The sequence below is a fragment of the Lagenorhynchus albirostris genome, chromosome 8, assembly GCF_949774975.1.
Source record: "Lagenorhynchus albirostris chromosome 8, mLagAlb1.1, whole genome shotgun sequence".
Lineage (NCBI taxonomy): Eukaryota > Metazoa > Chordata > Mammalia > Artiodactyla > Delphinidae > Lagenorhynchus > Lagenorhynchus albirostris.
Window position 1 is genome coordinate 13,173,706 of NC_083102.1, and position 24,301 is coordinate 13,198,006.

The window sequence follows — 24,301 nt, forward strand, 5'->3', positions numbered from 1 at the left end:
ACTCCTGGACAGCAGAAACCATTCCTAATATAGTTTCCTAACATAAGAACTATTAGGTGTTAGTTGGCACCTAACATAAGAGGTCATCAAAAAATATTTGTATTAGTAAAAGGGTTAGAAGACAAAGCAGAGGTCTGTTTCCCGTAATATAGACCAGGGATCAACAAACACTTAAAGGGTCACATAGTAAATATTTTAGGCTTGTGTGTCATGTGATCTCTAATGATAGCTGTTGAACTCTGCCACTGTAGTGTGAAAACGGCCATAATACATCTTAAACAAATAGGTGAGGCTTTATTCCAGTAAAACTTGAGTAAAGCAGGTGGCCAGCCAATTGTATTTTGCCAGTCCCTGCTATAGACAAAATAGAAGGAAGAGATGAGAAAAAAGATGAGATACGCAGGATCAATCCAAAAGGACTGGTTCATTCAGCTATCAGTACATCATCTCAGTAACTGAGTTACTGAAGATAATAAAGAGCCCTTGCTATCTGAGCTGTGGTGGGGTTGGGATCACTTCTCCCAGAATTTGTACTTTAGGATAAAAAATGTGGGTTATCCTCAGTCTCTGTAATAAGCAAGAAAACAAAAAAGCCACCAAATTTGTTTGCCTTGGAAAGTAATTATATTTAAAAAGGAATTTGAAACTGTTTCCCCATGTAAGCAGGATACTGAAGTTACTGAGGGGTCATGTGTATGTTAGAGGACAGGGGTGGTTCTCATTATACCGGCATTCCTTATGTGAGTGCTCATAAGGTTGAGTAAAGAAGGAAAAATTATCCTAACAGGAAAATAATCACTAATTAACAGACTCCCTTAATATTAGTCTCCACTCACATATCCCTCCCCATTTAATACCAGCTTGCATTCCAGCCCTTTTCCATCACTATCCAACATTTCAGTGAAAACATAAAGCACATTGATTGTGAATATGACAACAAAAAAAAGATTTTAAGGATTTTATGAAGACAGTGAAAAAGTCACTTGGTAGAACTACTCACATCTTATAAAGTCATTGAGAAATAAGGGTACAGCAGAATTAAATTAGTCCAGTTAACAGTAAAAGAGAGAAAGTCTATAAGGATGACAAGAGAATAGGCTTTTCAAGTGAAAATGATTTAAATATCATAGGATTGATGGAGGGCTTTGAGGGAATTGATGAAGTCCTTTAAGATTTTTATAAAAATGATTATGATTGTGATGTAAAAGATGAATATGAAATTAAGAATTTCAATTTGTGCTGTCGTAAGTTTGATATTATTACCAATGAAAACTTGATTTTTTCTGTATTCTAAGGATTAGCATACTGTTGAAATTATAACTTAAAGTTTTGTTGAATGTAAAAGAAAATAAACTTTTTATAAATCTTAATTTCATTTTTCAAGATACATTCCCAAGTCAGACTTTCTTCCTATATTTTACTATGAAATTTTTTCTCTATTTTTATTGGGTTCATTTAAAGTAGCCTTTTCTTAATATCAATTTTTCTCAACTAATAAGGTCTTCTTCTATCTGGCTAGACCTGAATATAAAGGAAAAAAAAATAGGAGAGGGAAATATGGAAATAAGGAGATTGTGTGAAATAAGAAATCAAATCTTATTTTTACGTTAGATCTATTGTCAGTATGTTCAAAGTTGTTACCTTTGTATTTACTTTCAAAACTGACGTTCTTTTAGACTATTTCTCTTTATGTCTTAGTGTTACTAAGTTTCTCCTATTGTCTTAGGCTTGAACATTTGGAGTGTCATCTTTATATCTTGCTTTTTCATCTTCCCCTATAAGCAAATAGTCATAAGGTATCACCTTTCCTTTTGATATACGTCTCAAATTTGTTATTACTACCACCATTTGGGCCCATATTTCTTCACTTGAACTACTTATTACATTAATCTCCTAAATAGATTTCTTGCCATTGATTTCTCTCTGCCCATTTCCATTTTTATTGCTATTATCAGAATAATTTTTTATAAGACCTCTATCATCATCTGTTCCTTTGTTCCAAAACTTTCATTTACTTCCCATTGAAAAATATAAACCTTTTAGCATTTCATTCAGTTTCAGTCATTTCATTCAATTTCAGTCATTATTTGTCATTTATTATTCCAGTAAACCAGATTTAATATTTACTCTGGTATAGGCACTGTGTCAGAATAGGGAATTAAGATGAATTAGCACAGTTTTTGCCCTCAAGGAGGTCACAGTCTAATGGAAATGGATGAATCAGCCATATAAATAAATAAACACAAAATATACAGTGATAGTTTATAGAAGGGGATGATAAACCCTACCTGGTTAAATCTAGTAATGTTTAGCAGAGAAAGGACAACATTTAAGCCAGACTGTAGAAGATGAATAGGAAGGAGTTGGAGTTTATTCAGTGCACTTGGTGGGGGTTTTAAGAAGGAAGGGCATTTGTTAAGGAAATGGTATGTGCAGAAATATAGAAGTACCTTTATGTGGGTTGTAATGAATAGTTGGTATTGTAGGAGTTTAGGGTTCAGGAAAAGGGTGGGTAATGGTAGAGGATGAAACTAAGTAGGTAGAGTCCACACTGAAAGACATTATGTTATTATTCTGAGGTCACTATAGTAGTTGGTAATAGGGGGTCCAATAAACTGAGTGGGAAAGAAAGTGATCAGCTCTTTACTTTAGAAAGTTCTTTTGAATTAGTGAGAGATTTGATAGGCACAGTTGTTAGGATTGGATACTGTAAATGGCTACTGTTAATGCTTACTATGTGCTAGATACTTTACATAAATTTTTTTATTCTTTCCTCACAAACACTTGTGAGTTAAGTAGTAGTATTTTCCTTATTTTACTGTTAAGAAAATTAGATTTAGAGATATCAAGAAACTTACCCCAGATCACACAGGTGATAAATGATTGAAATGGGGTAAAACCTGGCCTTTCATTCTTATCTCAATCACTGTTCTATATAGTAGTAGAGGAGAGAAGTGAAAGAGATGAGAGATAATAAAAGATAATGCCTAGGGACTTCCCTGGTGGCACAGTGGTTAAGAATCCGCCTGCCAATGCAGGGGACACGGGTTCGATCCCTGGTCTGGAAGATCCTGCATGCCGCGGAGCAGCTAAGCCTGTGCACCACAACTGCAGAGCCTATGCTCTAGAGCCCATGAGTCAGAACTACTGAGCCCGCGTGCCACAACTTCTGAAGCCCACGCACCTAGCGCCCGTGCTCTGCAACAAGAGAAGCCACCGCAGTGAGAAGCCCGTGCACTGCAACAAAGAGTAGCCCCCTCTCACCGCAACTAGAGAAAGCCTGCGCACAGCAAAGAAGACTCAACGCAGCCAAAAATAAATAAATGGTAATTTTTAAAAAAAGGTAATGCCTAGAGTTGTCTGGCTTAGGTGGATAGATAGTATTTATTCTATCCATTAAGATAGGAAATGCCAAAGGAAGAAGAACAGGGATTGTAGAAATGAAAACGTTAACTTTTATTTTGGACATCTTGACTTTAAGATGTCTGTGGAACTTTCCTTGTTTAGAAGTGCAGTAGCAGTTGAAATAAGGACCTTGAGTAGAGATACAGATTTAGAAATAATTAGCCTATTTTTGTCAGTTAAAGTCATGGATGTAAGTGATATTACTCAAAGACTATATGTAAACTGAAAAGAGGGTAGACATGCAACCCCAGTAAACATTAACATTTGAGATACAGACAGAGACTGTCATTCTCTGTCTCCATTTTAGGCTTCTCTTCCTAACTTTAGCTTCAAATAAGTAAGAGAAAGTAGTGTTGCAGAAGCTAAAGGGAGAAAAGGGGACTTCAAGAATGCTTAAGTAGTTGATGTCAGTTGCCATTGAGACTCAAATGAGATAAGGACTGGAAATGACTATTGAATTGGGCAATTACAATGTCATTTTTACTTCATTGAGAGCTGTTTTAGAGGACTATTGGAGGATAGCAAAACCAGGTAAAGATGTGGGATTAAGTGCCAATTTTGAGAAGCTTGGCTATAAAGGAATGCTGAAAGGGCCATAGATTGAAGCAGAGACTTGAGCATATTTGTATCTTCAGGGGAAGAAGCAAGTGAAGAGAGAGGTTAAAAATAACAAGAAAGAATAACTGAGGTAGTAAAATTTCTTGAACTTGGAAGTGATGTTCCTCAGAGGCTATGAGGAATTAAAGATGAACATAACTAGCTCCGCAGCTCTTTACAGGCAATATGACCATGGGCAGATGACTTAACCTTGAGGCCTATAGTGTCTACCCCTTGTAGTGATTTGAAAATGCTTATTGTTCTTGGCACAAAATAAGAATTCAAAAATTATAGCTAATATTATTATACAAATGTTTGTAGATACAGAGGCAGAACAGAATGTTCTTTGATAGCTTCTGTTTTCTCTGTCATGCTAAGAAAGGGAAGAGATATAAGTAAGAAAGGAACCCCATAGGAGATTGGCAAAAAGTTTGAAATAGCCAGTATTGGAATACTAGAAGATCCTATTTAACCTAGGTCACATAGATAAAGATTGTCAAGGAGCTTTAAGAACATATTTGAGATTGGAAAATATAAGTTTATGGTGGTTATTAGCAGTAGGTTGTCTAGAAGACTTTTTTTTTTTTTTTTTGCCACGCCTATCAGCTTGCAGGATCTTAGTTCCCCGACCAGGGATTGAACCTGGGCTACGGCAGTGAAAGCGCAGAGTCCTAACCACTGGACCACCAGGGAAGTCCTCCTCTGCTTTTCTTTTCTGCTTTCCTGTCTGCCCCTCAAACCCCAACACTTAGATCATCTTCTTCAAATGCTTCACCAATGGCCAAGTTCTATAGTTATTTATTTATCCTTTGAACTTACGTAGCATGAAGAATCTTTTCACCCATGCTATTTATTTGGCAATTAACTAAGCAACTTTGGCACCTTTTTTATTGTTTTCTTAAGCCCTTATTCTTATATCACATAATTTCTATGTGTGTATATCTTTCTTACGCTTAGATTATAAGCTCTCAAGAACACAAAGTTAGTGAGACCACCATGATTTTTTATATTTATTGATAGTCACACAACCCCTAACATTAGCATCTTATTTGGAGATATGAGTATTTGTTGATTATTCTGTAGAAAATGTTAAATGCTTTATATAATACATTGAACATGACAGAAATACATCTGTAAAGAATGTGCTCTTTGTTTTAGCCTATAAACGAAAAGCTGCCTATTTGCAAAGAGACTTATTTAGAGACCTCATATTTAAGTTATACTGGGTAGATTAAGTTCTGTCTGTCAGGGTCCAAATTGCACTGTATTGCCAGTAGGCTCTTCCCCCACTGCCCTGCCCCACGTTGTCTGTTGTAAAAAGCTGTATTTTAATAATAAAGACAAATTTTTTTTCCCCTTCTAGTGTGTCCTTACACATTTATATTTTTATAATTGTATCAGTGTACATTTAATTTTGTATTCTTTTTTATTGTAAACATGTTTTATGAGTCAAGGTTCATAATTGTTTTAGTAGCTACATAATACTTACTAAATTGATACACTATAGTTAACCAATATGTCAATATGCCTAAAATAGGGAAATAATTTCTGGTTTTTTAGTATAATGGATAATGTTGCACTAAACATCTTTGTGCATATCATTTTTTTCTTCTGAATTATTTCCTTAGGAAAAATTCCCAGAAGTGGAATTACAGGATCAAAGGGTATGAACATTTTATGGCTCTTAATACGTGCCAGTAGAATTTTTTTTTAAGAATTAATGCAGCCATTGGTTTTGAATGGCCTGAAATGGATTTCAGCATTTCATCAGGACTAATAATCCCTTCAATCTAGGGTTAGGTTGGCGAGTGCTTCAAATTTTTTATTTTATCATGTTCACTAGCTAATTCCATATTCTTTCTGTTTTGTGAAGTAATTTATAAGGCAGGTATTATTTTGAATTAACCTTTCTGTGAATGCTTAATGGAAAATAAAATTTTATTACTTTCTTACCATATTCTTTGATTAAATATACATTACTATTTATTTGTAGGACTTGATTAGAGACCAAGGGTATCGTAGTGATGGAGGTAAGTGGTGATTTCAATTAAAAAAAAAAATCAGGGAAAAATGCAATTGCTTTGCTGCTTGTCTCCTTTATATTTGCTTCTTTCATGAAACACAGACACAGAGAAAAATGTGCAGAGAAAAACCAAAAATTGTTTGCTTTTCTGTAGTATTTATCATTTATCTCTAATAAAATTTTAACTAATTCATAGCCAGAGAAAAAGAGAGGACATAAAAGGGAGTCTTAAATGTACTATCTACAGTTTTTTAGATGTTGTTATCGAGGAGAGATCCTTAATTTTTTTACCCACTTTATTCCTTACCATCTCCACTAATACTTAAAGATTGAGCTTACAACCAGTTAAAACTTGACTCCCCTACATCATTCTTGGGGAGAATCCCTGGGGTTGCCTGCTACAACTTGCCAGTTTGTTAGACATTGTCAGCCACTTCCCTTCAGCTTTCTAGAAGGCTTTGGAATATATACTTTATAGCATGGACCCCTAATAGAAAAGCCTAGTTCCCGTTTTACTAGTCCAGTAAATAAAATAAGCAAATGAGAAACTGAATTGAGATTTCTTACAGAATTTTCATCAGATGTTCACTCTAGCACACAGTGAAAATTGGGAGCATAGCAAAACATTACTTTAGAAAATACTTTTTAAATAAGATTTTACTCCCATAAGATTTTTCTAAGAGATGGTGTTTGACACTGTCTTGACGTTTTCTTCCAGGTGGTCCTTTATGCTTACCTCTTCAGCTGTCTTCTATTTAATAAGGAAGCCCTACAATACCTGCATATCTTGTTTAGAGTTGGTCTCTTCACTGTGACCTGCTTTATATTCAAAATATCTAAGCCCAGACTCAAAGATACTTTATGTTGAATAAACATTGAGTAAACGATCTTTTGTTGTAATATTTATATATACCTGTGGACCTACCAAAATAATAAGCCTGCATTATGTACTCTGGACTTAGTATTTACTATAGCACATAGTTATAAAAGTTTTTTTTTTTTCCTGTTTGTTGTTCCATGAACCCACCAATTAATGTTGCTGCCAGTATGACTTTCATATGTCTTAATAGCTGTGGCTTTTGATAATTTTGCCCAATACATCCAGCATTTAAATGTTGCCATCATGTTAGCATCACAGAGTTAACTTAGTCATAAAAATTGCCTGCTTAGTACCAAAAATCAAATGCCATTTCTTATCCTTTTTGTGAATCACTTTATAAAGAATCATTGGAATTTTATGAAAATAAGCAGACTTTTTAGACATCCAGAATTATTTTGTGAAGCAGGCTTCAACTCATTTATTCCCCGTGACTTCTTTCATTTCTTCTGTGTGTCTGTCTTCCTGTGTTTGCCTGCCCCTCTCTTTTTCTTCTAACAGCCCCTTTGAACCAGCTGATGCGCTGTCTTCGGAAATACCAATCCCGGACTCCCAGTCCCCTCCTACATTCTGTCCCCAGTGAAATAGTGTTTGATTTTGAGCCTGGCCCAGTGTTCAGAGGTAGTTGGGCTCTTCTTTCTTGTTTTCACCCAAAGCAAACTAAATATAAACAACAGATACTGTTTGTGCCTCACCCTCACAGTGTGTGTTTGTAAGTGTGAGAGTTTTCAGTACTAAATTTCTGCTTGGCCTGGCTGGAATGCTCTGAATGTGCTTCTCACACATACTCACTACCACAAGCTTTCTGTATGCTGTCTGTCATAAATTTTTAAAAGCAAGAAAATTCTGAGTTGAGATTTCCATCTTGTTTTTTGTTATATTACTTACTTTTTGGTCTTGATTATTTCTTAAACTCGGTGGGTGACAGTAAATAATGTGGGGAGGGGCTTCTTCAAGTTGAATTTATTTTACTTTAATCCATTTAGCTGATAACCTTGATGGCTGCTAATAATGGTTATCAATTTTTTTGGTTTTTTAAAAAAGTGGAAATCCCTATTATGAGTTCTTACTAGACTTTTTGCTTTATTCTTCTGTAAATGTGTCCTTTTTTTTAAAACGTAGGACATGTATATTTTATATCAAAGGTAGGGAACCTTGTTATAACCTTGTTATATTCACTAAGAAAGAAGATTTGTAATATATTTGGGGTATTTTAGCATACTTCAGAAAATTAGGATTTATACTTTCAGTTATGCCCTCATGTGAGGAAAAAGTTAGCAGTATAATTTCACTCATCCATTTTATCTTTTCCATCCTTTAATTACTGGTTAAACTGATTTTTAAAAATTTAAGTCAAAATTTAGATGGGTATCTTGCTGTAAATATTTTTAATGAATTATATTTACTGGCTTTTCCTAGTTAGTGTCTTTTAACTTATTCTGAATGTAATGGTGGCATTTCAGATTTTTGCTCTCTCAGCCCAACTTTCTCAGAAAATCCATGGAATGGGCTGGAAGTTACAGAGTACTGAGTAGTGTAATTAAAGTAAGTGATACAATACAGCACTGAGTAGATCAGAATTGTGAAGCCTGGGTGAGCAGTTAAGGCTTTATGATGTTGCAAATTATCAGTGGAAGGCAGAATATGGATTGTGCTCTAATTAATAGACATTCCAGATACCATTTTCTTTTAGAAAATTGCATGTGAGGTCATGGAAATTCCACATGATGACATATGTGGTGTAGTAATGAGAAAAGTTCTACACAGTTTTAACATTTAAATGTTGCCATTAGTATTCTGATCCTTGTTCTTTGAAAGATAGTGACTTTTTAACTAGAGAATAGTTATCTACTTTTTTAAAAAATTGAAGTCTTTTTGTTCTGTATGTGCAAACATTACCTAGCATCTCAGTCCTACTTAGCTATACTCAGGCCCCACTAGGAGTCATTGCTCTGAACCCCTCTGAACCAGGTGCTTTCTGTACATGAATTGGGATTTTTGCTCAATCAGCATTTGGAAAAATGTCCATCACAAAGGTATGCAACCCTGCCAACTGAGTCCATTTTCAAAGAGTGTACCCCTTGGACTCGTTTGGCTGATAAAATTTTTCCATTTGTAGTAACTTGGCTGAGAGGCCACAGCACTTACCTTGGCCTCATTTTATAGGCAGAGGTTTTTCAGAAAGTCTTGAGAAACCTGCTTGGCTTTGTTTGCATTAACTTTGTTATGCAGGTAGAATTTCATCTTTGTGTAGCAAAATAAGCCTCCAGGAACCAATGAAAGTGACCAGTATCTCTCACTCTTAAATAGTATAGTATATAGTATAGGATTTTTAAAAATTTCAGTGGCTAATATGAAAGAGCCAGGTAATGTCAACATTATGGCCGTTATCAGAATATGTTTCCATTTGGGGAATTTCTATCTTTTTTTTAATTGATAGGCTGTTAAGGTAACATAATTAAAAGTTTATTTTTTATATTCGCTTTTAAGTTGATTTTGCTTCTTATTTTTTGATCAAAGAAAAAACTTGGGAGTATTTTTTAGTGTTTATCTCTTATTTTAAAAAGATTATTTTTCTCCTAGACTCTGTACCAATAAACAAAGTATATATCTGTAATCAGATGTTTTAAAGGTCATTAAATTGACCAGAAAGCTAAAAGTATAAAACTAAAAGAAATTGTAGTTTTTTAATTTAAAGCTAGTCACCAAATGAGGCTCCTTTTTTGCCTGTCCTTTCCAAATGGTATTAGAACATATACTGAATTTTTAAAATAAGTCTAAATCTCCCTCTACCCTCTGCCCCCAATAAGCTAATGTACTTGATCCTCCTTTAATAGATATATTTTTCCTTTCACTAACTCAGGATCAACCACAGGTTTATCTGCCACGCCCCCTGCCTCATTACCTGGCTCACTCACTAATGTGAAAGCATTACAGAAATCTCCAGGACCTCAGCGAGAAAGGAAGTCATCTTCATCCTCAGAAGACAGGAATCGAATGGTGAGAGTATATGATATCTTTTTTCCTCTAAGTTCTGTCTTCTTAGAAGTCATAGCCAAATGTAATGTCACCTTTTAGATATATGATATCTAGTGGCATATATGTCCATATTTGACACAGAATTCCCATAATCAAATAAATTTAAGAGCTGATAGTTTTTTGCTTAAAAACAAAACACAACACTGATTTTTGCTCTCAACTGTAATATAATTGAGTAAAAGGCAGTTTTGGAAGAGCAAGAATAGTGTTGTTTCTAAACTATGGAAAGAGAGTAAGCTAGTATTTTAGGAGGCATGATTAGGCATGTATGTTCTAAAGAGTTGGTCTGAAATACAAATATCTACCAAAGGACATTCTTCCCTAATGAAAAATTAGCTATCTGCTGTAAATTAAATCTGTATTAAAAACTAATTATTTTAGCAATAGTATATGTTGGATATGTGGGTCCTTTATCATCCCAAAGTGATTGTATATGTTGATAAATTTTTTTAAGAGAGAGATTGGGTCAGATAAGATATATGAGGAAATTTAGCACTGACAGGGAGAAAGTAATTAGATTATCAACAGCCATAGTATGTTAACTTTTTGGCCTTTGGAGCCAGAACTAGTCACAAATGTATAGCACTTATCTTGCTCCTAGTAGTCTTCCAAATGATAAAAAAGCTGCTTTATTTTATTGATTTTAATAATAAAATTTAATAATAGTAACATTTCTGCTCATACCCAATAAATAATTTTTATTTTTTAATAAACTGTTTCCACCCTAATACTGACTTAGGTCTTAAACTTAAGTTCTATATTGTAAGAATCATCCTTCTATTATTCCTCTAGAGTGTGGGGTTTTTTCCAAAGTTCTTGCTCTCTTCCTAACTTATGTCCCTTTCAGGAATAGGGAAATGTACTTAGTGTGAAGCATAAGATTTTCCTTTTTTGTTTGCCTTGGCTTGACTTTTGCACTATTTTTATCAAGAAAACACTTGGTAGACGGGATTCAAGTGACGATTGGGAGATTCCTGATGGGCAGATCACAGTGGGACAAAGAATTGGATCCGGGTCATTTGGGACAGTCTACAAGGGAAAGTGGCATGGTATGTAATACGGTGACCTTGTCACAAATTATAATAATAGAATATAATAACTTTTGTAAAAATATATCAAAGGGAGTATTCACTGTTTGCATCATTAAGCTAATTTTGATCAGATGCAAGAGTCCTCCAAAGGTTTATAACAGAAATTATGGGAAATAAAAACTGGATTCACAGCAGCCAGAAGTTTAATCATTATACTACAGTAATAATTTTTAAAGATGATCCTCCAGATGAGCTAGTCCCCAAGATTTTTTATTTTTATAAGTCTTTCTGCTGGTAATTTTATTTGTATTATAAACCACAAGTAAACATATAAAAAGAAGGAAAGAGTGGGCAGTAAACATACAAAGGAAAGAGTGGGCAGTAAACATACAAAAAATGTTCAGTCTCACTAGTTGTGAAAGAATTACAAATTCAAAAAATAGAAATCATTATTGCCTCTCAAATGACTTATATTTCTTTGAAAAGATAATCAAATGGACAAAGGTTTTTTTTTAAATTGATTATATTTAGAGTTGTGATTGTAATGCTGCTGGTGGAAACATAAATTGCTATGAATTTTCTGGAGGGCAGTTTGGCAATATGTATATAGAGCCAACAGTTCCATTTGTAGAACAGGAACAAACAGATGTGTGTGCAAGTATATTCATTAGAGATTTGATATTAATGAAAAATGGAAATAACTTAAGTGCTCATTAATAGAGGAAGGAATAAATAAATTGATAACCTCCATATATGATTATATAGAAATTAAAATGGTATGGTAGATGTCTATTTTATGGAAAAGTGTATGTAGTATATTTTAAAAGCAGCACGTATAATATCCCATATTATGAAGCTACATATAAATATATATAACATAATTTTTTAAATGACCATCAGTATTTTAGTATATATCTTTTTAGGTTGCCTTTTTCATATGTATTTATAAATATTTATACTGCATACATATAGAAGCCTAGTAGGGTATACATCAATAGGTTAACAATGGTCATTTCAGAGTGACATGATTATGGGAAACTTTAATTTTATTCCTTTTGCTTTCAAAATGTTTAATTTTTTAATTTTGATTTTTTTTTTACTATAAGCACTTTATTTGATAATCAGGAAAAATCAGTAAGTTAGTTTAATTATATTGAAATATACATGCAAAAAAGTACACATAAGTGTAAAAGTAGCTAAAATTTCACAAAGTCAACACACTGTTCAATAAACAAAACATTACCAGCACTCTAGAAGTCCTCCTTATGCCCTCTGCCCCCAAGGGTAACCACTGTCCTGACCTAAACAGAAATAATACAGGATGTACTCCTTTGTATCTGGTCCTTTTTACTCAATATTGTTTATAAGATTCATCTATATTATTGTATGTAGTTGTAGGTTATTCATTCTCTATATAGGGTTCATTGTGTGACTGTAGCATGACTATCTACTGTGTGATGAGCATTTGAATAGTTTCCAGTTTGGGGCAATTATGGATGCTACTTCTATGAGTATTCTTAGTACCTGTCGTTTGGTGAACACGTGTCCAAGTTAGTTGGTATATACCTAGGAAAGAATTGTGGGGTCCGTAGTAGGTACTGCCAACAGTGTTTCAAGTGGTTGTACCAATTTATACACCCTTTGGCAACGTGTAAGAATTGTACCTGTTTCACATGTGGTTTTGTGTGTTTTTTAAATAATTTTCCTAAGTAAAAAGCAACAAGTGATCCATGGATTTGAAAAGGTGTTAAATACTCTGATAAAGAAGTCTGCAGTTTTCTATTTCAGCCAAGTTGCATTGGGCCTGTCTACTGCAGTTTTAACATTCAGTTAGTGAATGCGTCTAATTTAGTTTTGTTAAATAACTAGGAAAATATCATGGGTGTTTAATTGGTTAAACTAAATTTCCAGGGGAAAAATGAGATTGGCTGGTTTTTTTTGGATTGGTATTTTGAAATACTAGTATAGGAATATTATTGTTAGTTTAGTTTTTATCCTTAGAAAATTAATGCAGTTTAGGAAGTTAAGGTATAATTTATTTGCAGTTTTATAATGGTATAGTTTTAAGGCCGTAGTAATTAGTGAAAATACCCTAGGTTTTTTTATATTTTTAAATTTTAAAAATTGGAATGACATTTGGAATGGCAATTACCTTTTAGGTGATGTGGCAGTGAAAATGTTGAATGTGACAGCACCCACACCTCAGCAGTTACAGGCCTTCAAAAATGAAGTAGGAGTACTCAGGTGAGCTTGTGTGAATCACGTTTTCCAGAGAAGTTATCTTGATCAACTTGTGTTTTCCAGTGGTAGCCACTGTTAGCTTTACAGACTTACTTAAAATGAATAAAACAAAGTTTGTCTGAGTATATTTTGTCTTTAACTGTATTCTTTTAAGTGGTATGCAATATTACATAGTACAGCTGATAGAAATATTAATCCTAGAGTGAATTAATGGAAATACAGTGTTCTGATCACGAGAAGTAATACTTCCACTTATGGAGACAATGCTCTCAAAATTCTAAGCTTATCAGAACACATTTAGAGATTATATCAAGCCCTGGAACTTGAGGAAAATTAACAAACTAGAACATGTCCAGGCAAGGACAATTTAGGTGGGAAGGATTCTGGAACTGTAACTTAGGGAGAAAATAGTCAACAGAACTGAGAATATTTGGGTCCATAGAAGGCTGTTATGTTCAAGAGGATATAAACTTACTTGTTTCATTGCAGAGAGCAGAACAGGGAATCCAGTGGCGGAAGTTGTAGGAAAATGATTTTTTCTCAACCTAAAATTTTACTAATACTAGAACCATTTTAAAAGAAAAAAAAGAGGGGACTTTCCTGGTGGTCCAGTGGTTAGGACTGCAAACTTCCACTGCAGGGGGCACAGGTTCAATCCCTGCTTGAGGAACTAAGATCCCACATGCCGCGCAGTACAGCGAAAAAAATTTTAAAAAGAAAGAAAGAAAAAGAGTATTGGGAACAGGCTACAGTCTCAGTGATAAACTTCCCATAATTGAAGGTATTTAAGGAATCTCTAGTTGCCTATCTATGAGGTATACTAAAAAAGATGTTTATGAAAAGGGTAGGATGTTAGACTAGACAGTTCCTAAAGTCTCATCTAAATTTATCCTTCTGTTGGCTTTTTTAAAAATACCTTTTTCTGACAACATCTTATTAATAAGTAGACTGCTTCGGCCCTCTTTTTTAACATTTGCTAAAGTTTATCAACATTTACTATTTACTGTCACATTTCTTTTACAGGAAAACTCGACATGTGAATATCCTACTCTTCATGGGTTATTCAACAAAGCCACAACTGGCTATTGTTACCCAGTGGTGTGAGGGCTCCAGCCTATATCATCATCTCCACATCATTGAGACCAAATTCGAGATGATCAAACTTATAGATATTGCACGGCAGACTGCACAGGGCATGGAGTAAGTTCCATTCTATTAAATCTCTTGTAAGTTACTTTTGAAGACCATTGAGGATATTTTAAAGGTTTTAGCTATTATTTTTTGACGTACATTTTCAGTTACTGTCCAGCAACATGTAGACACTTTTAACTAATGGCTAGCAATATGATATTTGAAATAAAATAGCCTCTGTCTAGTATAGTCTTCAAAACATATATCAAATATTGATAATAAATATATGGCTACAAATTTATGTTTAGCATGCTGTAATTTAGCTAAGCAATAAGGGTTCAAAAGACAAAAATAGGCCAAAAAAAAAACCCACTAAAAAGTCATTAACAGTTATTGAAGTATATAAAATGATTGTTAGTTATCCTTTCAAATTTTTTCCATGTACCCATATTTTCTATTGCAAAATGATCATCTGTGTGAAATAAAGAAAAAGTAAAATAAAATGAAAGTCCGCATTTTGATCCTTTTTGAGGATTTCAAGTTGACTTGTTCATATCCATTGAATTTTGCTGTGTAATTTAAAAGATAAAAAGTTACTCTAGGGGCTTCCCTGGTGGCGCAGTGGTTGAGAATCTGCCTGCTAATGCAGGGGACACAGGTTCGAGCCCTGGTCTGGGAGGATCCCACATGCCGCGGAACAACTGGGCCCGTGAGCCACAACTACTGAGCCTGCGCGTCTGGAGCCTGTGCTCCGCAACAAGAGAGGCCGTGATAGTGAGAGGCCCGCGCACCGCCATGAAGAGTGGCCCCCGCTTGCCACAACTAGAGAAAGCCCTTGCACAGAAATGAAGACCCAATACAGCAAAAATAAATAAATAAATTTATTTAAAAAAAAAAAGTTACTCTGTAAAATTTATCATGGGTCAAAATAGGAAACTGACTACGAAGAATAAATTTTGCATGCAAGTACAAATAAACAGGTAAATCAAAAGGTAAAATTAAATAAATTTTGAAAGCACTTAGATGAAAAAATTTAAGTAAAATATGTTTGAAAGTTCCATAGGTAGTTTAAAAATATGCATGTGTCTTAAGTTAATTTAACATTTTATAGTATACAAATGGCTTTCACATGCATAGGCCATTATGTCATTTAATCTTTATAATGTTATGAAGTAGATTTTTTTTTTTTTTTTTTTTTTTTTTTGCGGTACGCGGGCCTCTTACTGTTGTGGCCTGTCCCGTTGCGGAGCACAGGCTCCGGACACGCAGGCTCAGCGGCCATGGCTCACAGGCCCAGCCTCTCCGCGGCATGTGGGATCCTCCCGGACCGGGGCACAAACCTGTGTCCCCTGCATCGGCAGGCGGACTCTCAACCACTGCACCACCAGGGAAGCCCAGATATTTTTATTTTATGTTTACAGATAAGGAAACAGGCTTCTAAATGACTTGTCTAGACTCCACATTTAATAAGCAGCAGCAAAGGTGTTTAAGTCAGGATTTTTGACTCCCAAACCATTATTCTTTCCCCATAACCACTATAACCACTATACTGCTTTTACATTATAAAATTAGAATAAAAAAGGTAAAAGAGTATACATGTACTAATGCCTAAAACTCTGACTCAGGATCATTTGTAGCAAATAAGCATAGAACCAAGACTCAAAACCAGATCTGGCTGTTAAATCTTCCCACTGTCCTACCCTCTCTGTCTCAAAACTAGGCAATATATCTGTAATTTAGATTGTTTATAAACCTGTATTCAGCCAAAATCCTTATTGCAGCAAATTATTACCTTATTCAATAACATTACCACTTATCCAGTAGACTTAAAACAATCCCACCTCTGAATCTGAATCTGTTCAAATCTGAAAGATTATATTAAAATCTTGCAAAGAGGGACTTCCCTGGTGGCACAGTGGTTAAGAATCCGCCTGCCAATGCAGGGGACACAGGTTTGAGCCCTGGTCCGGGAGGATCCCACGTGCCGTGGAACAACTGAGCCTATGGGCCACAACTACTGAGCCTGCGCTCTAGAGCCCATGTGCCGCAACTACTGAAGCCCGCACACCTAGAGCCTGCGCGCCGCAACATGACAAGCCACCACAATGAGAAGCCCGTGCACCACAACGAAGAGTAGCCCCTGCTCGCCACAACTAGAGAAAGCCCGCACGCAGAGCAATGAAGACCCAACGCAGCCAATTAATTAATTAATTAAAAAATCTTGCAAAGAGTAAACCTTGGCCAGAATGGTAAACATTGAGAGAGAAACAAAGCTTGTTCTGCTCCCACCCCACCAGTCTCTTTGCTGTTTCTTCAGCAGGCCAAGCATGCTCTTTCCTCAGGGCCTTTGTACTTGTTATTTTCTTTTGGGGATAAGTTCTCATGCCACAGATATTCATAGAGTTTCTCTCTTTTGTCTCTGTTCAAATGTTGCCTTTTAAAGGAAGCCTTCCCTGATCACCTTATATAACATTTTCCTGCTCCACTCTGTCACTCTATACCCCATTCTTGTTTTTGTTTTTAACACCCAATTCCATATAACATATTTGTTTATTGTCTGTCATCCCCACTAGAATACAAGCTGTACCAGAGCAGGGGTCTTGTTTTGTTCATTGTTTTATCTCTAATGCGTAGAACAAGGCCTGGCCTATGATAGATACATATGACAAAAATTTAAAAATGAAACCATGATTACACACAACTGCGTATTATTGATAGGTTTACCTTCCAGAAGAGAAAGTAGTCACATCCTTGTCATATCAAAACTGAGAAATGTCAAGAAAAGGAAAAATAGTCAAAGAAGTAATAAAAGAATAACAGAGGGGAAATGTTTTTGCTATACACAGAGGCAGCAGAGAATAGTATTAAAAATTGTTTTAGAAACAGTAAGGAGGCAGTGAAGTGCCAGTGTCGATTAAGGTAAGAAGTGACAGGAGAGAAGAACACTATCAACTTGGAATCGTTCTGTGGTCTGGGGAATAGTTAGTTAAGAGGCAATATTTTCCCATTACTTTACAGTTTGGGATCGATAAGTATAAAGCTTTACAGTCAATTAATTTCTCTAAAATATTTTGCTTACATTTTTAAGTAACACTTACTATATGATGAGTATGTCCGGCTATGAATGTAGATCGTCCCATCAGTTTATCCTATATTTTAATAGCTGAGAAAGTATTAATTATAAAATGTAAGCCTTCTAACAGATTATATTTTTTATTACCAGCTTAAATTTAACCAAAGAAGATACAATTCCCTTCGGTTCTTTATAAGGCAATATATACAACTGGGGCTAAATGTACCAACACATCTTCAGTTTCTGAAGGCTTTGGCAGATTGCAAATCCTCTTATTAAGGTGGCTATGTGATTTTCAGGTTAAGGTGACAGGTTTTTGCTCTCTTGAAACTCCACCAAAACTATAATAATGAGAATTTTTTTGAAGCATGAACATATAAAGATGGAGAAAACAAAGAGGAAGAAAAGAATGGTAACATTTTAGAAGCTAGAAAGCAGATGGAGAAGTGATAATGGACATAGTACACCCAAAAAACTAAATTATTAACTGACTGTGGAAAAATGGAAACCAACCTGATTTGTACCACAGAATTCTCAAGTCTCAAGAATTGGCACTGTGAGGTTATCTCTGGAGGAGAAAGAGTACATAAATGAAAAGGCCTGTCTGAAATGTTTCTCTAAATCCCTTCTGCTCTGTGCCACTGGGTAGATACCCCATCCCTACCCTGGCAGTACACTGGAAATGTATTCTCTGGAGAGGGGAGAAACTCTCTGGACCCAGGACCTAGGGGGAAATGGCGGGGCGGGGGGGAGGTGAGTTACTGCTTACTGAGTGATGGACGGAGAGTTCCCCAGTACTCTCTTTTCATTTGCTTCCCAGACTGCTGGCAGCCAAACCTTCCCCTTCAGGCAAGAGATTGGAAGAGTTTTGTCTGAGGAATCTTAACAGCCAAGAGTAAAGACCCAAAGGTAGTGATATCAGGGATTCCACCTAGATGGGAGTACATGGGAGTTCAAAAACAAGAAGCCCATCTGTATGCTCAAAGCTTTCCGTAGCCTTTTAGTCTCAATCTGAGTAAAGACAAATTATCTCTCAATTACCAGACATCAGAGAGGAAGTCTCTGATGCCAGTGAGAGAGAACAAATGGGGGAAAAGGCAACTAGGAATAAACAAACACAATGCAAGGAGAAGAGATACCCCCCCCAAAAAAAACCTATCACTTTTCTCAGAGATAAAAGATTTTCTATCTATGAAACAAGAACAGATGCTTTATAAGGAACATTCAGATAACAATTTAAAATGTTAAAATGCTGATATTTACAGTACACTGGAAATTAATTTCCTTGCAGTTATTAAACTTTTAAATGTCGGGTTCCTCTTCCCTTGTCTTCCACCATCATTTCACAAAGAACAGAACAAGCTAGATGTAGCTGACCAGTAACTCCATAGACTATTTAAATAGCTGCTTAATAATGTACTTCTGCACAGCCTCATTTCAAAATACTCTGCCCCCTGCATGATTTCCAGATGCTATTGAAAGTGATCTTTTCTACTTTGCAAAATTGACTCTAAAGTCACAGGGTATAAGCAGAATAAGAGCATCCTATCTCATTGTATAAAGTATTGAGGTCACAGTCATTCATAAGATAAAAACTTTAGTAATTAGGAAGGTGAATCATTGGGACTTTCAAATATGTCACCTTTATTGGATTATAGAATATAAGCACACGGTGAATGAGTGACATTTCTCCTGTGTGGTTCTGTTCTCTCTCTTCAGTAAAAGATCATTTCTGATTCCTAGGTTAACTTTGAGAGAGCAGAGCTATTCTAGTGGTAGATAATTAAAGACTCACTCTTAGGAATCAGGGTTCATGTAGTATGTTTATCATCTTCTCACCTGATAGTCATTGATTCAGCCTGAGGGCCAGGGTATTTTAAAGAATAATGTTACTAAAGAAATTTCAGGACTCGTCAGTCTATTGTGCTGTTTCTTTGCAGGACTTTTCATTTCAGTCTAATATTTATTAATAATTTTAAATTAGGCTTTATTATAAAATTGACTAAATGTTAAATCAAGGAGGCACAAAGAAAAGGTTGTGGTCCGTTGTTTACTCACAGGAGTGTTATATTCTGTATATAAGGTGATTAAAAATAATTTGGGGATAAATGCTCACAATTTACTTTTTAAAATAATGAAGCGTATGCCTGCCTTTACTCATAAGTAAACCTAGTTATAGGAAAGATAGAAGAATGAATTGAAGCTGAGAAGATGGTGAACATGTATTAATGATTGAAAATAATTCTAATTAATTGAAGAATAATTCTAGCAAACGTCATTTTCTGGTCGATAAAAACAGTAATTGAGAGGAGGATGCTGATAATCACAAACAATGCAAATTAGAAGAAGCACACTATTTTTTACCCACTGGAATTGGGCAAATTCCTAAATTCTGGCAAGGTTAAGTGTTGATGAAGGTTAGGGGAATTGCTTACTGGGACACTCCTCATGCAACCAACCACCCTGGGGACATTTTGGAAGTATCTGTTAAAATGTACACTGTTTGGCCTACCCCCAAGAAACACCAGCTTTTGTTCCAAGAGATGTGTATAGGAAGAGATGTATTACAGGAAAATATATAATAGTGAAAAATTGGAAACATAAATGTCCATCAGTAGAGGACTGATAAAGTTTGGCACATATGTGCAGGGAAAGAATATATAGCAGAAATGAATAATATATGTATCAACATCAGCTTTACAATATGTCCAGTGAGAAAAGCAAGCTGTAGCATGAGACCACTTAAAATTTTAAAAACAAAACATTATATATATTTATTTATTTATTTATTTATTTTTGGCTGTGTTGGGTTTTCGTTTCTGTGCGAGGGCTTTTTCTCTAGCTGCAGCGAGCGGGGTCTACTCTTCATCGCGGTGCGTGGGCTTCTCTTTGTCGTGGCTCCTCTTGTTGCGGAGCACAGGCGCTAGACGCTCAGGCTCAGTAGTTGTGCCTCACGGGCTCAGTTGCTCTGTGGCATGTGGGATCCTCCCAGACCAGGGCTCGAACCCGTGTCCCCTGCACTGGCAGGCAGACTCTCAACCACTGCGCCACCAGGGAAGCCCTATATATATTTTTTTAAGTCTTACATATATGTATGTAGAAGTATTAAAGCAAAGATTAGAAGGTATATGCCAAGCTCAGTAGTTGTCTCCAGGAATGGCAAAAAGGGGTCAAGATGGGGATAGCTATCAAGCAGAGAGGGGCTTTAGCTTTACCTATATAAAATTCTTGTGGTTTCTGGCTTTTAATTAAAAAGATTCTACAGTTGTGTTTTACTTTCACAACCTTTTTACAGGTATAAATTTTTTTAAAAGACAGGAGGCAAATGTGTAAAAATTTAACCGTGTTAAGTATGGTGAGAATAAGTGATTTCTACATTAGCCTTTGTTGTAGTTTTTCTTAATTTCAAAATATAAGGTATTATAAGGAAATACATAATCATTATAGAAAATTTAGAAAATGTAAACATAAATAAGCACCAATACTCCACTGAGAGAGAAGTACCATTAGTGTTTTGATGTGTAGTATTGTGTATCTTTGCAGAATTCTGTATTTTAATACTGTATACAGTGGTTTGTTGTTGTCGTTTTAAATATGGAATCACACTGGTTTTACCTTTATTTTTTACTTGCTCTTATTTTAGACATCTTTACTGATCAATAAATATTATGTTCTGACTCCAGCTCTGATACTACTAGTAACTCACTCTTTTTTTATACCAGCTATGTTTTGTGGTTTTTTATATACAGTGATATATTTAGCGATTACATAGTACTTTGTGCCAGACACTGTTCTGTGTACCTTATGTATACTACCTCAATTAATCCTCAACAACCCTGTGAGGTAGATCCTATTATTATCCCCTACTTACTGATGGAGAAACTATAGTTTAAAAGGCCAAGTGACTTGCCGCAAGCCCTTTGGCTCCAGAGTGTATTTCCTTAAACTCTACACTGTTCTGCTTCTTCAGTTTAGTCAATCCTTTCAACACCTCAAGTGAGCCCTTAATGCCATGCAGCAATCATACTTTCCCTTCCCTGGTTTTTTGCTCTTCCTCTCTCGTAGACACTCTCATACTTCCTTTATCCTCAGTTCTCCAACACCTCTTCTCCAAGAACTGTCAACTGATAACCTTGCTTGCCATTTCATTAATGGCACAATATCTACCTACCACAATATCTACCTACCTACCTACATTCATGCTCAGTTTTTCTGTTTTATCACTAAGAGTAAAAGCCAGTCCTTCAATTTTGTGCACTAGATTCCATCCCCTTTCTCCTACTCACTGACATCTTTTGAGTGGTTCTCTCCTGTACATCATCAGATTTTCCTTTTCTACTGGATTTTCTCCCATTTTAAAACATCTTTCTTATCATGCACATTTGGAAGAATGCTGACAATTGTTGAACCTAGGTGGAGGGCACCAGGGTATTTATTGTACTCTTCTTTTTTTTTTTTTTTCTTTTTTTTTTTTTTTAAGATGTTGCGGGTAGGAGTTTATTAATTAATTTATTTATCTTTGCTGTGTTGGGTCTTCATTTCTGTGCTAGGGCTTTCTCTAGTGGTGGCAAGCGGGGGCCACTCTTCATCGCGGTGCGCGGGCCTCTCACTATCGTGGCCTCTCGTTGCAGAGCACAGGCTCCAGATGCGCAGGCTCAGTAGTTGTGGCTCACGGGCCTAGTTGCTCCGCGGCATGTGGGATCCTCCCAGACCAGGGCTCAAACCCGTGTCCCCTGCATTAGCAGGCAGATTCTCAACCACTGCGCCACCAGGGAAGCCCCTATTGTACTCTTCTTTTAATTTTTCTCTATGATTAAAAATTTTCATAATAAAAAAGTTGTGGAGGTCCCTTCCTTGATCCCACTTCCCTCTGAAGCTATCACCTCATTCCTCTTGTTTCTCTTATAGTAAAACTTCTCAACAGAGTTGTTGATAGGCACTCTCTGATTTTCTTCCCTCCCCTTTTGTCTTGGACTCCACTCCAATCAGGCTTTTTTGCCCTGACACTTCACTGAAATATCTCTGAATAAGATAATTACCATGTTGCTAGATCCAGTGGTTAAATACTCAGTCCTCAATCTTTTTGACCCATCAGAAATATATAATGCATTTGATCACACTCTTTTTCATGAAACCTCTTCTTAATCCTTTAAACTCTACCACCCGGGAGCCTTTTCAAATGACACATTTTAGGCACCACCCCAGATCTATGGAATTGAAGACTGCATTTTAACAAGATCCCTGAGTGATTTGTATGCATACTAAAGTTTGAGAAACTCTGCTTTAAATCATATTCTGATTTTCCTTCTCCTTACTATCTGTTCCTTCTCAGCTAATTCTTTTTCAACTCCTTAACCTCCCTAAATATTGGAATAGTCCAGGGATTACGTTCCTTTGGTAATCTCATCCAGTTTCGTGAGTTAAAATACCATTTAATTACCTTTTCTGTGCCAGTCTCCAGCCAGTTCATTTCCTCTGAACTCCAGACTGTCATATCTAACTGTGTGCTCAACATCGCTTGATTGTCTAATGGACATCTCAAATTTAAGATGTCTAGTTCTGAGGTCCTGATCTTTTTCCTCAAACCTGCCCTTCCAAACAGTCTTTTCATCTCAGTAACTGGCAACTCTGTTCTTAGGCTGCTTATGCCTGACATTTTGTACTTAATTTTTGACTCCTTTCTTTTTCTCATACCATACAACCAATCTGTTAATCAGCTCCTGTTAGCTCTATCTTTAAAGTATATCTAGACTCTTACAACTTCTCATCACCTATTTTCCTGTCACCGTGATTCAAGCCACAGTTATCTCTTGGCTGGATGAGTGCTTTGCTTCCACCCTTACCCACCCTCAGCTTACTCTCAGCACAGCAGCCAGAGTGGTCCTTTGAAGACTTGGGTCAGATTACGTTGCTCCTCTGCTCCTCAAGTGTCTTCACATTTCATGCAGAAAGGAAGCCTTATAATAGTCCTTGTAATGTGACCACCACCACGACCCTTCCTCCCCCACTGCCTATTTTACTCCCTCTCTCAGCTCATTCACTACTCTTCTCCCTCTTGCTCTTTCTGTTCCCAGCCAGTTTGCCTTCTTTGCCATTCTTAGAACATGGGAAGTACACACCTGCTGTAGGACTTTGCCCTTGCTAGTCCCTCTGCCTACTGTGTTCTTATCCCATATCTGCATGACTCCCTCCCCTCCTTTGAATCTTTACCCAAAATGTCCTTTGTAAAGAGGCCCTCCCTGGCCTAAAATTACAACCCCCTACAACTTAGCATTTTCTGTCTCCCACCTATAGAATACAGTATATTCTACTCATACATCTTTTTTATTTTCTATCTTCTATACTAAAATGCAAGCCCCTTGAGGGTAGGGATTTTCTGCCTTATCTCCAAGACTTAGAACAGTTGTTGCTTAGCACATGGTGGGCTTTCAATAAATATGTGTTAAATAAGTGGAAGAAAGAACCTATGAAGGTGAACATAATTATTATCTCCATTTTACAGGTTAGGAATCCAAAACTTAGAGAAATTATGTCATGTACCCAAGGTCGTATAGCTAGTAAGTGATACAGTTGGAATTCAAAGTGAAATCTGTACACTCAAAACCCATGCCCTTTCCACTATGCCTCTCTGGTCATGTCACTTAGGTCCTCTGGGCTCTGGTTTTCCCATCAGCATAAGTGGCATTATTGCCTTTTTGCTTGCCTCACAAGGAAACAAAAAGGTTATAAAACCAAGTGATGTAAAAATATCCTGAGAACTTGAAAATGCTTTACATGTACAAGAGGGTGATAGTAATTCTTTGTTTTCTTATAGAAGTTTTACAGTTTTTGCTTTTAGTTTTAGTTCTTCAACCCACTTCAAATTGGTATGAGGTAAGGGTTGA

The 24,301-nt window shown here is 36.0% G+C and overlaps 1 protein-coding gene across 1 annotated transcript in view; it reads left to right on the top strand.

Annotated features, from left to right (window-relative positions):
• BRAF (B-Raf proto-oncogene, serine/threonine kinase) overlaps nt 1-24,301 on the top strand; it is a 156,021-nt gene that overhangs the window by 102,206 nt on the left and 29,514 nt on the right. The window contains exons 9-13 of the mRNA XM_060156529.1: nt 5,996-6,032; nt 9,766-9,902; nt 10,873-10,990; nt 13,132-13,216; nt 14,237-14,413. Coding sequence (XP_060012512.1) covers nt 5,996-6,032; nt 9,766-9,902; nt 10,873-10,990; nt 13,132-13,216; nt 14,237-14,413 — 554 coding nt within the window. The remainder of the gene's footprint in view (nt 1-5,995; nt 6,033-9,765; nt 9,903-10,872; nt 10,991-13,131; nt 13,217-14,236; nt 14,414-24,301) is intronic.